This window comes from Xenopus laevis, chromosome 8L (assembly GCF_017654675.1).
Source record: "Xenopus laevis strain J_2021 chromosome 8L, Xenopus_laevis_v10.1, whole genome shotgun sequence".
In the NCBI taxonomy this organism is placed as follows: Eukaryota; Metazoa; Chordata; class Amphibia; order Anura; family Pipidae; genus Xenopus; species Xenopus laevis.
This window is the reverse complement of record NC_054385.1, coordinates 125,849,205-125,862,222: the sequence shown is the minus strand read 5'-3', so window position 1 is coordinate 125,862,222 and position 13,018 is coordinate 125,849,205. Positions and strand designations below refer to the sequence as shown.

General features: G+C 39.9%; 1 protein-coding gene across 1 annotated transcript; it reads left to right on the top strand.

The window, feature by feature from the left end:
* Positions 1-3,960: 3,960 nt before the first annotated feature.
* Positions 3,961-12,052, top strand: LOC121397346 (major histocompatibility complex class I-related gene protein-like). Its single transcript, XM_041573983.1, has 4 exons — positions 3,961-4,165; positions 6,072-6,341; positions 9,286-9,381; positions 11,857-12,052. Exons 1-4 carry the CDS (start codon positions 3,961-3,963, stop codon positions 11,910-11,912), a joined length of 627 nt encoding a protein of 208 aa, XP_041429917.1. The 3' UTR covers positions 11,913-12,052.
* The last annotated feature ends 966 nt before the right edge of the window (positions 12,053-13,018 follow it).

The following is a 13,018-nucleotide window of genomic DNA, read 5'->3' as shown; positions in this document are numbered from 1 at the left end:
CATTTCAGGTTACACTTATTATGTTGTAGTAGTGAGATATTTGCTACATTTCAGTTTGAGTCTTTTTCTTTATCAGTCGCATACCTCCCAACATTTGAAAAAAGGAAAGAGGGACAAAAAGTCCAAGCAACTTGGTTATCTTAAATAGTTACAATTGTATCTTTGCTTACCATAAATTGTTACAAAAGTATCTAAGTTCTGGGCTCTCTGCCAAAAAACCTTTTACGTTAACTAAATTCAGAAATATTGGATTTTTTTTTGGTTTCCAAATAAAGCAAGGTGCAACTAAAAGCCTACCCTTAAGTGCCTCATGCTGAGACTGTCCATCTCATCTAGGAGTTTTGGAGCTCCAACACCACATAATTATACAGAGCCATTGTCAGCCAAGCTGCAAGATTCCCAGGAGGTGACCACCTTTTTTTGGAGAGTGTCTGCAGTGCAGAGATGTTTTTGTTTTCCAGTGAGTCACCCATCAGAGTATCCTAGTGTAAGCACTGGAAGAACTATTACTGAGTGGCCCCTGTACAAGGTCTTTTGTGTCTATGTGGGAGCAGCTACTTCTAGTTACCCAGAAAGAACCAATGTGTAGATATTGTTCTGACTGTGTTATATGTCAGTTTCATTATCTTTTTGTGTTATTTTGTTGCTGAAAGGGACTCTCTGATGTGGAAATGACACAAAGTTCTAGAGCAGACAACTAGATCATTTTGCAGGCCATTTTTCACCTGATCTGGAAATTGTGGCCAAAAAAACCCCACACAGTCACCTTAAATAAAATTTTACAGATGGCAACCGACATACTGGACAAGAAGCCAACTTTTCACAAAAACCACCGCAAAACTCCATACTTGTTTTTGTTTTACTCCAGGATGTCACCAAATAAAATGAAATGTTCAAATATAGGATTTTTTTGTTATTCTAAAATGTCTTTGCAACATATCGTAAGCAGTTCACAAAACAATCCTACAAACCCACCCCATATACCCTCTAGCCTACAGAGTCCATCCCGCTGTCCTTTGTCAACGTTCCATCAAAGCAAATGAAAGGCTGGTTTGGAAAGTCCTGTTTTGTCCACATGACCCACACCAACATCTGCAGAAAAGTCGTTTCTAGGCCCAACCTTCTCCACAACAAATGGCATATAAACAAAGAATCAAACAAAATCCACATGACAGAAATATTTTCAATCCCATTCTGAGCAGATTCTCCCAAGCAGATCCCGCCCACACCACAGTAAAATGTCCACAAAGACACAACTGCTTAAAATGGTAAACCCCCCACTCACAAGTTATAAAAAGCCATTGGTGGTCAGGGCCCCCTTATAATTTAAAAAACAAAAAAATTGGCGTCAGGGCTCCCACATAAAAGTTTTTTAAAAAACATAAGTGGTCAGGGCCCCCCCATAAGTTTAAAAAAAACTACTGGCACCAGGGGCCCCATAAATGTTTTTTAAAAAAGCATTGGTGGTCAGGACCCCCCCATAAGTTAAAAAAAAAAACTATTGGCACCAGGGGCCCCGTAAACGTTTTTCTAAAAAAACATTGGTGGTCAGGGCCCCCCCATAAGTTAAAAAAAAAACTATCAGTGCCAGGGGGGCCCCCTACACACTGTATATAACAGGATCCAGGTTTCTACTGATACCAGCACTAGGCAAACTCTAAATATATCACACTACAAAGAGTCATAGTTAGGCAAATATTAAGCACAACATACACAGCACTGCTTTGTCTCTCTCGTGTTCTGTTTTTCTGCAAGCTCCAGGATGCTGCCACTCAGCTCTCTCTTACAGGGGCGGGACATAAGGAAGGGAGACGCTGTCATTGGCTGAAAAGCACTGGGGCAGAGTTAGGGATCGTCTGCCAATTTCATACTGCTAATGAAAACTTCAGTTGTGCATTGTGTCACAGCTTGAAATTGAGTTTACTGATCGTGGAATTTGCAGATAATCCCTAACTTTGCACTTCTCCTCCACATACAATTTTCGGCACGACTTCGGGTCTTCAGCACAGCCGGGCCCCCACTTTAGCCCCGGGCCCGGTACAGGTGTACCCCCTGTACCCCCCCCTGATGGCGGCCCTGCTTCTGTCCCTCCGAAACAAAGTATAGCCGCGATTCATTTGGCCATGTTTCGGCCACACCAAATTTTCCATCCAGCTCTCCCATTTTACCAGTCCTTGCATTTGAAAACATACAATTAATGCTGGAACCAGAGTGAGAACATGTGGTCCTCCCTATCCTTAACTGTACCCCCAACCATTTTCCCTTCCTTTGCCCACTACCTCATCTAACCTGTCTTCCACTGAATCCCCCCCCCACGCCTAGTTTAAAATCTCTCATCATTGAGGTGCAGCCCATTCCTGGCAAAGAGCCTGTAGCCGGCGTTGCTCATGGCACAGGTAATATCTCTGAGAAAATTACCTTGGAAGTCCTCGCCCTCAACTTTTCACCTCGTTTTTTAAAATTATTTTTGAGGACTTCACCACGTCCTCTAACTTTGTCATTGGTACCTATGTGTATCAAGACTGCTGGGTCTTCCCCAGCCCCTCCCAATAATTTGTCCACTCATTCCACCACATGCCGAATCCTAGCACCAGGCAAGCAGCAGACTGTTCTGCATGAAGGGTCCTTACATCAAATTACCCTATCCACCTTTCTAATAATTGAATGCCCTATAACTAAGACCTGCATATCCTCCCTTGCACTCCCCCCACCACCCGAATTAGAGCCATTGCCCCCATGGTGCTCTGAGAGTCAGCCTGCTCCATACATGCCAGTTTAGAGCTGTCCTTCCCAGTATCTTCAGCCAAAATGTTGAATCTGTTGCTTTGGACCAGCCGTGGACAAGCTGTGGACCAGCCCCCCTACCCTTCCGTCCCCTATTTCCCCTCTTGACTTTCATAAACCTGCCTCCCTTAGCCTCCACTGCCCCTTCCAATTGTAAGTTCCACGACTCAAAGTCTGTTCAAAAAGGAACATCTACACGAGCACATCAGATAGGGTTAAACTCTCATTTTACTTGTTGGCACTTGAATTAAAGCTTCTGGAGAGAGTAGGGGTTCCAGCTTTCAGACATAATTGCTGTTTTGCCTCAAGGGCTGTTTTGCTACGAACATAAAGATTTTTTTAAACAGTCCTTTTCACATGGCACTTACAATTGGATATAAAAAGTTGAGTAGATCATTGTGCACATTTTTAAATAGAGAAAATTGAGCAGATCCTTTCCTTTGAAGAACTGTAATTTGTTTAAATTTATATTGAGGGTGTGGGTTACTCTCAGGGCCGGAACTAGGGGTAGGCAGAAGAGGCACCTGCCTAGGGCGCAATGATGTGGTGGCGCTGGGCAGGTGCCTGTTCTTCTGCCCACTCCTAGTTCGGATTCGCTTACCTCTCGCCTCCCTCCTCTGTCACTCTCCCCTTCCAACATTCCTCATCTCTGACGCTCACCTCTACCTCCTTCCCCTTTCGTTGCCCTCCCGCTCCGTAATGGCACACGCTGAAGGGGGCGGGGATAGCCTGGCCCTGGTTACTCTTGCTATTGTCAGCAGCTATTTCATTGTTCCAGATCTGCAGATGCCTTTAAGCCCTGGCTCCTAGAAACCTTCCATCTGATTTTGCTCAGATGAAAAAGGAGAGGCCTTACAAGCCCTAGCTAAACTCTAATTTAACCACTCCATTTAAATGCTGAGAATCATCTCCAGAAGTCCTCTATAGAGCAGAAAGCAAAGCAGGGGTGAAATGGGGCAAGGTGGGTTGACATCTCTTTGCAATTCTTTTTTGTGCTCCTCTAAGGTGAATTGGAAACTTAGATGGATTATGGCCTTCAAGTCTTAGGCAGGTTGAACCTGATGGACAAATTCATGTACGCTGCCACTCTCTCTAGCCGTTTCTGTGTTTTCCTGTTTCCTAGACAGTCACAAATTACAACACTATTTATCACTGATTTCGGCCCCGATCTATGGAATGCCTGAGTATTCATTTAGGGTGTATGTGGATGGCTTACCAGTATTAAAATATAAAAGTGACGTACGAGTGGCTCAGTTTTTGGTCCCATCACTGAATAACCTGTCTGAGCACTTGGAGTACCAAACGAAAGTTGCCCAAATATGGCAGATTCATCAGGAACGCAAGATGAAGTTTCTTATAGGGTTTTTAAACAAGACATCCGGTGAGTGTAACAATAGCATGGGAACTAATATATGCAATTTTCATAATTAAAATATACGTTGCCAAACTCTATCAGACTGATTATAAAAACTGTGAGTTAATAGGGTAATGGGCTGAGAGGTTATTGATTTTGCATTATACAAAAAAAATCAACTGGCAGTTGCCCTACTGGGGTGTGACTGCATTAGTGTGACCTATGTGTAAGGTGAGTGAGAGACTTAGCGCTAGATTGTTTAACCCGTTAAACCTACAACAAATGTCACTTTCATGACAATATCTAACTCGGCACATTTGATTTGCAGACAGGGCTGCTGTTCATGTGTATCAGAGGAAGTTTACCTGTGAGTTACATGAAAACAGAACCATTGGGGGATACCAAGAATTTGCACTTAATGAAAATGAATGTATTGAACATATGAAGCTCTATCTCGCCTTAATAACAACTGACTTGAAGAAGAAAGGTGAGACCACAGAGAATATTTTTATTTATTGTATAGATAGAATATTCCTTTCCATGTACGTGTTAGTGGAGAATAATGAAAGAAAACCTTAGCCTCCCAAATTGACTGTGGATTCTGCCTTAGTGCCTTCTCTGTTTCACATCCTTTCTTGAAGTCTGTTATGTTACCCCCAAAATGTAGAAATTTAAATAATAATCTGGCAAACAAAAAGAAAGAGGGATTAAGGAAATTGTGCGTAAAATCTGTGTAAAATCAACTTTACACATATAATCCAAATTATAGAATTGTCAGTTCTAAGCAAAGTTTCAATTGGTCTTCATTATTTATTTTTTATAATTTTTTTTAAAATTATCTGACTCTTTCCAGCTTTTGAACCCTAGCAACCAGACTGCTGAAACTGCAAAGTGGAAAGCTGCTATATAAAAAGCTAAATAACTAAAAAACCAGAAATAATACAAAATGAAAACCAATTGCAAATTGACTCAGAATATCACTCTCTACACCATACTAAAAGGGATTCTGTCATGTTTTTATGATTTTGATTTTATTCCTAATCTACAATGTTTTCACTGCAAATAATTCACTCTACAATATAAAATTTCATTCCTGACCCAACAAGTGTATTTAGTTGTAATATTGGTGTGTAGGTGCGTCTCAGGTCATTTTGCCTGGTCATGTGCTTTCAGAAAGAGCCAGCACTTTAGGATGGAACTGCTTTCTGACAGGCTGTTGTTTCTCCTACTCAATGTAACTGAATGTGTCTCAGTGGGACCTGGATTTTACTATTAAATGCTGTTCTTAGATCTACCAGGGAGCTGTTATCTCGTTACCTTCGCATTGTTCATCTGACGGGCTGCTGGGGGGGTGATATCACTCCATCTTGGAGTACAGCAATAAAGATTGACTGAAGTTTATCAGATCACAAGTTACATGACTGGGAGCACCTGGGAAACTGACAATATGCCTAGTTAGATTTCAAAATTAAATATAAAAATAAATCTGTTTGCTCTTTTGAAATACAGATTTCAGAGCAAAAATCTGCTGGAGCAGCACTATTAACTGATGCGTTTTGAAAATAACATGTTTTCCTATGAATGTATACCTTTAAAGGTGAACAAACTTGAATAGTTAACCAATAGATCTTATGATCCCAGGGGGCAGCTCTTAGTTCTTAAAAAAAAACTATTTTCTATTTAGGATTACCCAATGGCACATACTAATAAAAATATATATATTTATGAAAATGATTTATTTAAATGAAGCAGGGTTTTACATATTAGCTCTTTCATGCAATATATTTTGATTGTTTGGGAGTATCATTTTCTTTTAATGACACTGTCATCAGGCTTCAGTTATGAACTAGATAAAATCATAATGAACAAAAGTGGTCATACATTAAAGTTGAATTGTTATAATGGTAAACTTCTTTTCTGTTCATATGGCCAGTTAAGCCAAAAGTGAAGATTTCCAGCTCAGAGTCAGGGAGTGGTACAAAACTGCACTGCTGGGTGTATGGGTTCTACCCCCGAGATGTGGAAGTGAAGTGGATAAAGAATGGGAGAGATGAGATTTACTCAGAGGAATCAGCAGAGATCCTGCCAAACCCTGATGGCACCTATCAGATCAGAGTCAGTGTGGAGGTAACACCAGAGGAGGGCGCCACTTACTCCTGCCACGTGGATCACAGCAGTTTGGAGAATCCCCTTGTAACTTTTGGTGAGTGCCTTTGTGTTAAATCAAGCACAATTCAAACTATAAAAAGGGTAAAAAGTACCCATTTTTTTAAAACACCATGGCTATGAACCCCCGCATACAAATAAAATATTATAGTAAAGCTAAGACAGCTATTTCTTACATAGAACACAAAAATGACAATGTAACTCAGGCTCACATTATAACTAGTCAAGTGATAAAAGGAAAACAGGCCCAAATTTAGGCACATTGAAGGCAGTACTCTGACCCTACACTTAAATATGTTAAGTATTTAGTGTTCTAGTGTAATTTTACATAGATTACATTTCTCAATGTAACAAGGAAAAACATCAGTGTCCTATATTTCAAAAGCATAAAATCTGTGACATTTGGAATTTAATAAAATTTAGTAGTGGAATGGATATGTATTTGTAACTCTATCTTTGCCAGAACTCACTCAGGATGGCACAGTGACTTTCATGTATAAATACCCCAGATCTCACAGCAGGATGATAGAGGCAACTCCATGTATACAATAAATACCCAAGTACTCACAGCAGGATGATAGAGGCAACTCCATGTATACAATAAATACCCAAGAACTCACAGCAGGATGATAGAGGCAACTTCATGTATACAATAAATACCCAAGTACTCACAGCAGGATGATAGAGGCAACTCCATGTATACAATAAATACCCAAGTACTCACAGCAGGATGATAGAGGCAACTTCATGTATACAATAAATACCCAAGAACTCACAGCAGGATGATAGAGGCAACTCCATGTATACAATAAATACCCAAGAACTCACAGCAGGATGATAGAGGCAACTCCATGTATACAATAAATACCCAAGAACTCACAGCAGGATGATAGAGGCAACTCCATGTATACAATAAATACCCAAGAACTCACAGCAGGATGATAGAGGCAACTCCATGTATACAATAAATACCCAAGAACTCACAGCAGGATGATAGAGGCAACTCCATGTATACAATAAATACCCAAGTACTCACAGCAGGATGATAGAGGCAACTCCATGTATACAATAAATACCCAAGTACTCACAGCAGGATGATAGAGGCAACTCCACGTATACAATAAATACCCAAGTACTCACAGCAGGATGATAGAGGCAACTCCACGTATACAATAAATACCCAAGAACTCACAGCAGGATGATAGAGGCATCTCCATGTATACAATAAATACCCAAGAACTCACAGCAGGATGATAGAGGCAACTCCATGTATACAATAAATACCCAAGAACTCACAGCAGGATGATAGAGGCAACTCCATGTATACAATAAATACCCAAGTACTCACAGCAGGATGATAGAGGCAACTCCATGTATACAATAAATACCCAAGAACTCACAGCAGGATGATAGAGGCAACTCCATGTATACAATAAATACCCAAGAACTCACAGCAGGATGATAGAGGCAACTCCATGTATACTATAAATACCCAAGTACTCACAGCAGGATGATAGAGGCAACTCCATGTATACAATAAATACCCAAGAACTCACAGCAGGATGGCACAGTTAATATTTCATGTATTAATACTCCAGAACTCATAGGATGATAGAGGCAATTTCATGTATAAATACCCCCAGAACTCACAGCAGGATGACACAGTGGAAATTTCATGCATAAATACCCCAGAACTCACAAGTACAAGTAATAAAAACCGCAGTTCTGTTGTTACTAGAATTGGAATCTGCAGAGTAGCCATGCCAACAAAACCCAGTGTGTAGGTGCGAGATTCAAACATTGTCCTTTCATCCAATCACTGCAGCTCTTCAGTGCTTCTGCAGTTGATTAAGTGCTGCCTGCCCTCCTGCGCTGAGATGCCACAATCTGCGGTTGCATCCCACAAAAGGCACCATTCCTTTAAATTTTTAACCCACCCGCGCCCTTCCTGCCTTAGCTGCGCATATAACTAAAAAGCAACGGTGAGAATGCTACTGTTATGCGCACCTTACAAATCCAGGGGGAGGATTCTGGGGGCCCACAATCCCCTCAACCCCCCTGGTTCTGATGCTTATGGGCCATATCCATGGCAACAGGTCGCAACTCGGCGCAGAACTTGGAGCTTAATTCGATTTTAACTGAAGTGGGCTGCCCATTTTAACTGTGCTATAAACGGCCCACCGGGCATTTGCCTGAATGCACAGATTGCTAGTCTCGGCCTGCCTGGGCTTATGCTCACAATCTAAGGCAGAGCTTGACATCACTATAGAGATGGCTAGTTGCACTAATGAGGCTACCAATTAGTGGTCCAGATCCCCTCCAGTGGAAATATTCAGGAAGTATATACTAAGGCTAAATCCTTTCTGAACTGTGGTGCCTTCTCTTTCGGCTAGTATTAACTAAGGGAGAGCTACCTCCAGCTATCAATACTTGTTGGGGCACAGGCTGCTCTTTATAGCTATTCCAGACTATCTCACATTCCTCAAACATACTCCTGTATTTGACTAAACATTGTTAACAGGGTCCCTGTTCCCCCGACTTTCTTTAGAAGGGTTGTGCCTCTGGGGCAAAACTCTTCACTGGGCCTTGTTGATCCCTGGCAGCCCAGACACATCCACCTGAATGAGAAGATGATGCCAAAGAGGAAGAACCAGGATATTATAATCAAAGTGCAACAGTGGGAATTCATTAGAATGTCCGGAAATGTAATATGTAATGTTACAATGTGTCTGTGTGTGTACAGTCTGCAGTAGTGTGTGTGTACAGTCTGCAGTAGTGTGTGTGTGTAAGGAAGAGGATTTGTTTTTTATAGAGTAGTTATGTGCATAAATGCATGTCAGGAAATAAGACTGGCTGCACTTTTTCCAGTGAATGTGCCCTAGTGTATAGGTGTATTGTTAACTTTGTGTAGTGCAATTTAGTTATTATGGCTTTGTGTACAGATGTCAGTTAATATCTGCTTCTCTCTTTTCATTTTATAGAAAGAAAGATTAGTCACATGACTTACAGAATTGCGGCTGCTGTTGCTGTGGCCATTCTCTTTGCTCTGGCCTTGTTTTTGTGCAAAAAAATGAAAGGTATTGTTTTATTTTGTCTTCCAAATATATAGAATAATTCCCCTGTCATGAGCTGTAAATCTTAAAATGATTTAGGATGTTGATAGCCACTTTAAGAGTTGTGCAGGGAACTTTTTCCCATAGATGTGAGCCATACTTTATCTGAATCAGGCTCGGACTGTCTATCTGTCCGTTCGGCATATTAGAAGTCACTGAGGGGTTTGTGCTGTGACCATATAAAGGCACAAGGCTGCAGGCTGAGTTATACAGGGAACTCTGAGTATCACTCATGTATTATAAGGGATAATGTACCCCCTACTGTAAATGATAAGGATATTAGAAGTCACTGAGGGGTTGTTCTGTGACCATATAAAGGCACAAGGCTGCAGGCTGAGTTATACAGGGAACTCTGAGTATCACTCATGTATTATAAGGGATACTGTACCCCCTACTGTAAATGATAAGGATATTAGAAGTCACTGAGGGGTTGTTCTGTGACCATATAAAGGTACAAGGCTGCAGGCTGAGTTATACAGGGAACTCTGAGTATCACTCATGTATTATAAGGGATAATGTACCCCCTACTGTAAATGATAAGGATATTAGAAGTCACTGAGGGGTTGTTCTGTGACCATATAAAGGCACAAGGCTGCAGGCTGAGTTATACAGGGAACTCTGAGTATCACTCATGTATTATAAGGGATACTGTACCCCCTACTGTAAATGATAAGGATATTAGAAGTCACTGAGGGGTTGTTCTGTGACCATATAAAGGTACAAGGCTGCAGGCTGAGTTATACAGGGAACTCTGAGTATCACTCATGTATTATAAGGGATAATGTACCCCCTACTGTAAATGATAAGGATATTAGAAGTCACTGAGGGGTTGTTCTGTGACCATATAAAGGCACAAGGCTGCAGGCTGAGTTATACAGGGAACTCTGAGTATCACTCATGTATTATAAGGGATACTGTACCCCTACTGTAAATGATAAGGATATTAGAAGTCACTGAGGGGTTGTTCTGTGACCATATAAAGGTACAAGGCTGCAGGCTGAGTTATACAGGGAACTCTGAGTATCACTCATGTATTATAAGGGATAATGTACCCCCTACTGTAAATGATAAGGATATTAGAAGTCACTGAGGGGTTGTTCTGTGACCATATAAAGGCACAAGGCTGCAGGCTGAGTTATACAGGGAACTCTGAGTATCACTCATGTATTATAAGGGATAAGGTGCCCCCTACTGTAAATGATAAGGATATTAGAAGTCACTGAGGGGTTGTTCTGTGACCATATAAAGGCACAAGGCTGCAGGCTGAGTTATACAGGGAACTCTGAGTATCACTCATGTATTATTAGGGATAATGTACCCCCTACTGTAAATGATAAGGATATTAGAAGTCACTGAGGGGTTGTTCTGTGACCATATAAAGACACAAGGCTGCAGGCTGAGTTATACAGGGAACTCTGAGTATCACTCATTAATTATAAGAGATAATGACTGTAAATGATAAGGATATTAGAAGTTACTGAGGGGTTCTGTGGTGTCATGTGGATTTTATAGTTTTTGTATTGTTAAATACAAACTTTCTCCAACTCTGCAGAACCAGTGGCTGCAGCAAAATAATCCTCCAAATAGAATCCCAATTTATCTGTTTAAATCTGGCTCCATGATCTTTGTCCCTGCAGCTGGAGTTGGAAACAATAAAGGGGATATAAAGGCAAAAATAAAATCCAATACAAATCTCTACACACTCGCCAACTGCTCTACAGGGAAACAGACAAAGCTGCTTGAGTTCTGCAAGGCTGGGAAGTATGGCGGGGGCTCCCCCTGCTGTACATAAGTATGATTGTTTCCATGCAGAGCAGTTAGGGACCGTCTGACAATTTCTATCCACAGCAGTAAATGAAGGGAGAATTTCAATACAGTCAGGTTTCTTATGAAAACAGTACACATTTTTTAATTAAAGTATATTGGAGACAGGTTTCTTTTTCATTAAATATTTTTTATTAAAGAAAGTAAAAATTGGATTTTATTTTTTTGCCTTTACATGCCCATTAAAGTTTACAAAAACACAATCCTTCAGCAAGAAAGAACATACAGGTTAATGTAATTAAAAGTAATGAGCAGGTCAGTCTTAAACCCATGTTTCCCATAGGGCGGGCTATTTGGGTGAAGGTTAAGTTCAAGCAGGGGGGGACCTCCTACAACCTATTTAAAGTCAATTGGTGGACTCTGAAAAATCTAACTTTCGATTGAATGCTCTATTCCTTCGATTCGAATTTGGCTGAATACGGACCTATTCGATCAAAAACTGACCTATTCTACCCCAAAAAAACTTAGGCTTTATTTCGGTTTGCTCTTTTTGAATTCTGAAGTTTTTTCAATTCGAAATTCGACCCTTTAGAAATATGCCACAGTAACAACATACAGTATTTTGTTTTTAACTGTGAAAAAGATGAATACTGGAAATATATTTTTCTTATACAGGTTTTGAATGTAACCGGCAGAGTGTGAGAACAGAGGAACAAGATTATAATCAATAACGGATATATTTAAGTCACTATAATGAGACTCATGAGTTACCCTAGCTGGAAAAGCTGAGGTTTGTTTCATTTGTGTAAGATGCCTGAAAGTGTTATTAATGGGGAAATGTTAAGCACAAAGCTTAGTCTGTTACATAGAAAATATAGTAGATAATAGAATAGATAGTAGAGTGAGATATGTTTTTGGCATCAAGCCAAGGTTACCAAATAATTTAAAAAAGATTATTATACAATTCCATCCTATTTAAATTAGAAGAAACAGAGCTCTTCTAGAATGATTTTCTAAAATTGTCCCTTTTTACAGTATATGGTAATATTTATACAAACCAGGTCTAGTTGTTTCCTCTCTTATTGTGTTTGTGACCACAAAAAGTTTTGGCAAGCGCAATAATGCATTCTGTGTATAAATAAGTTTACAATGTGCAATGTTTGTGTTGGCAAAATGTATATTGTGTCCACAGCATTATATTTATGCTTTCAAAAGTATTTTTTCTTGGTCAAGTTTCATTTTGCTGCTTCAGTAAAATTTTAGTGTGTATAGAATTGATTTTGTAATTACGAAAAAAATTAATTTGTGTGGACAGAATATTTATTTTGTGAGACAAAATGTTTTTTGATCATAGAATGCCTTTTCCTGGGACAAAATGAATGTTGTTGATTCTGAAATGTGTTTTTTACGTCTGAATTTCGTGTTTACAAAATGTATTTTGTGTTTATAAAGTAATATAAATTATGCATTTACTTATATGTATTTATATGTAAATACACATGTAGTGGGCGAGAGGGAGGGCATACTGGCAGGCCCTCAATTTATCCCTTCAGCCACCCTTCAAAGATATCATCATAATGTGTCATCTGCAGCTTAATGATCAGACTGGCCATAGAGTTGGAAATCACACAAAGAATATATTAAGAAAGACCTATATTAAGAAAGGGGCTGGCATGTTTATTCAGCATGACTTACAACAATCTAACACACCGCATAAAAACAGACTCAATGAATAAAAGTATGCCATTTTGTCGCGTAATAAGCCATAGCTGCCTGAAATGTAAAGCTTTAAACTTTGTCAAAATAAGGATATAAAAAGTACAGAATAAAAAATATA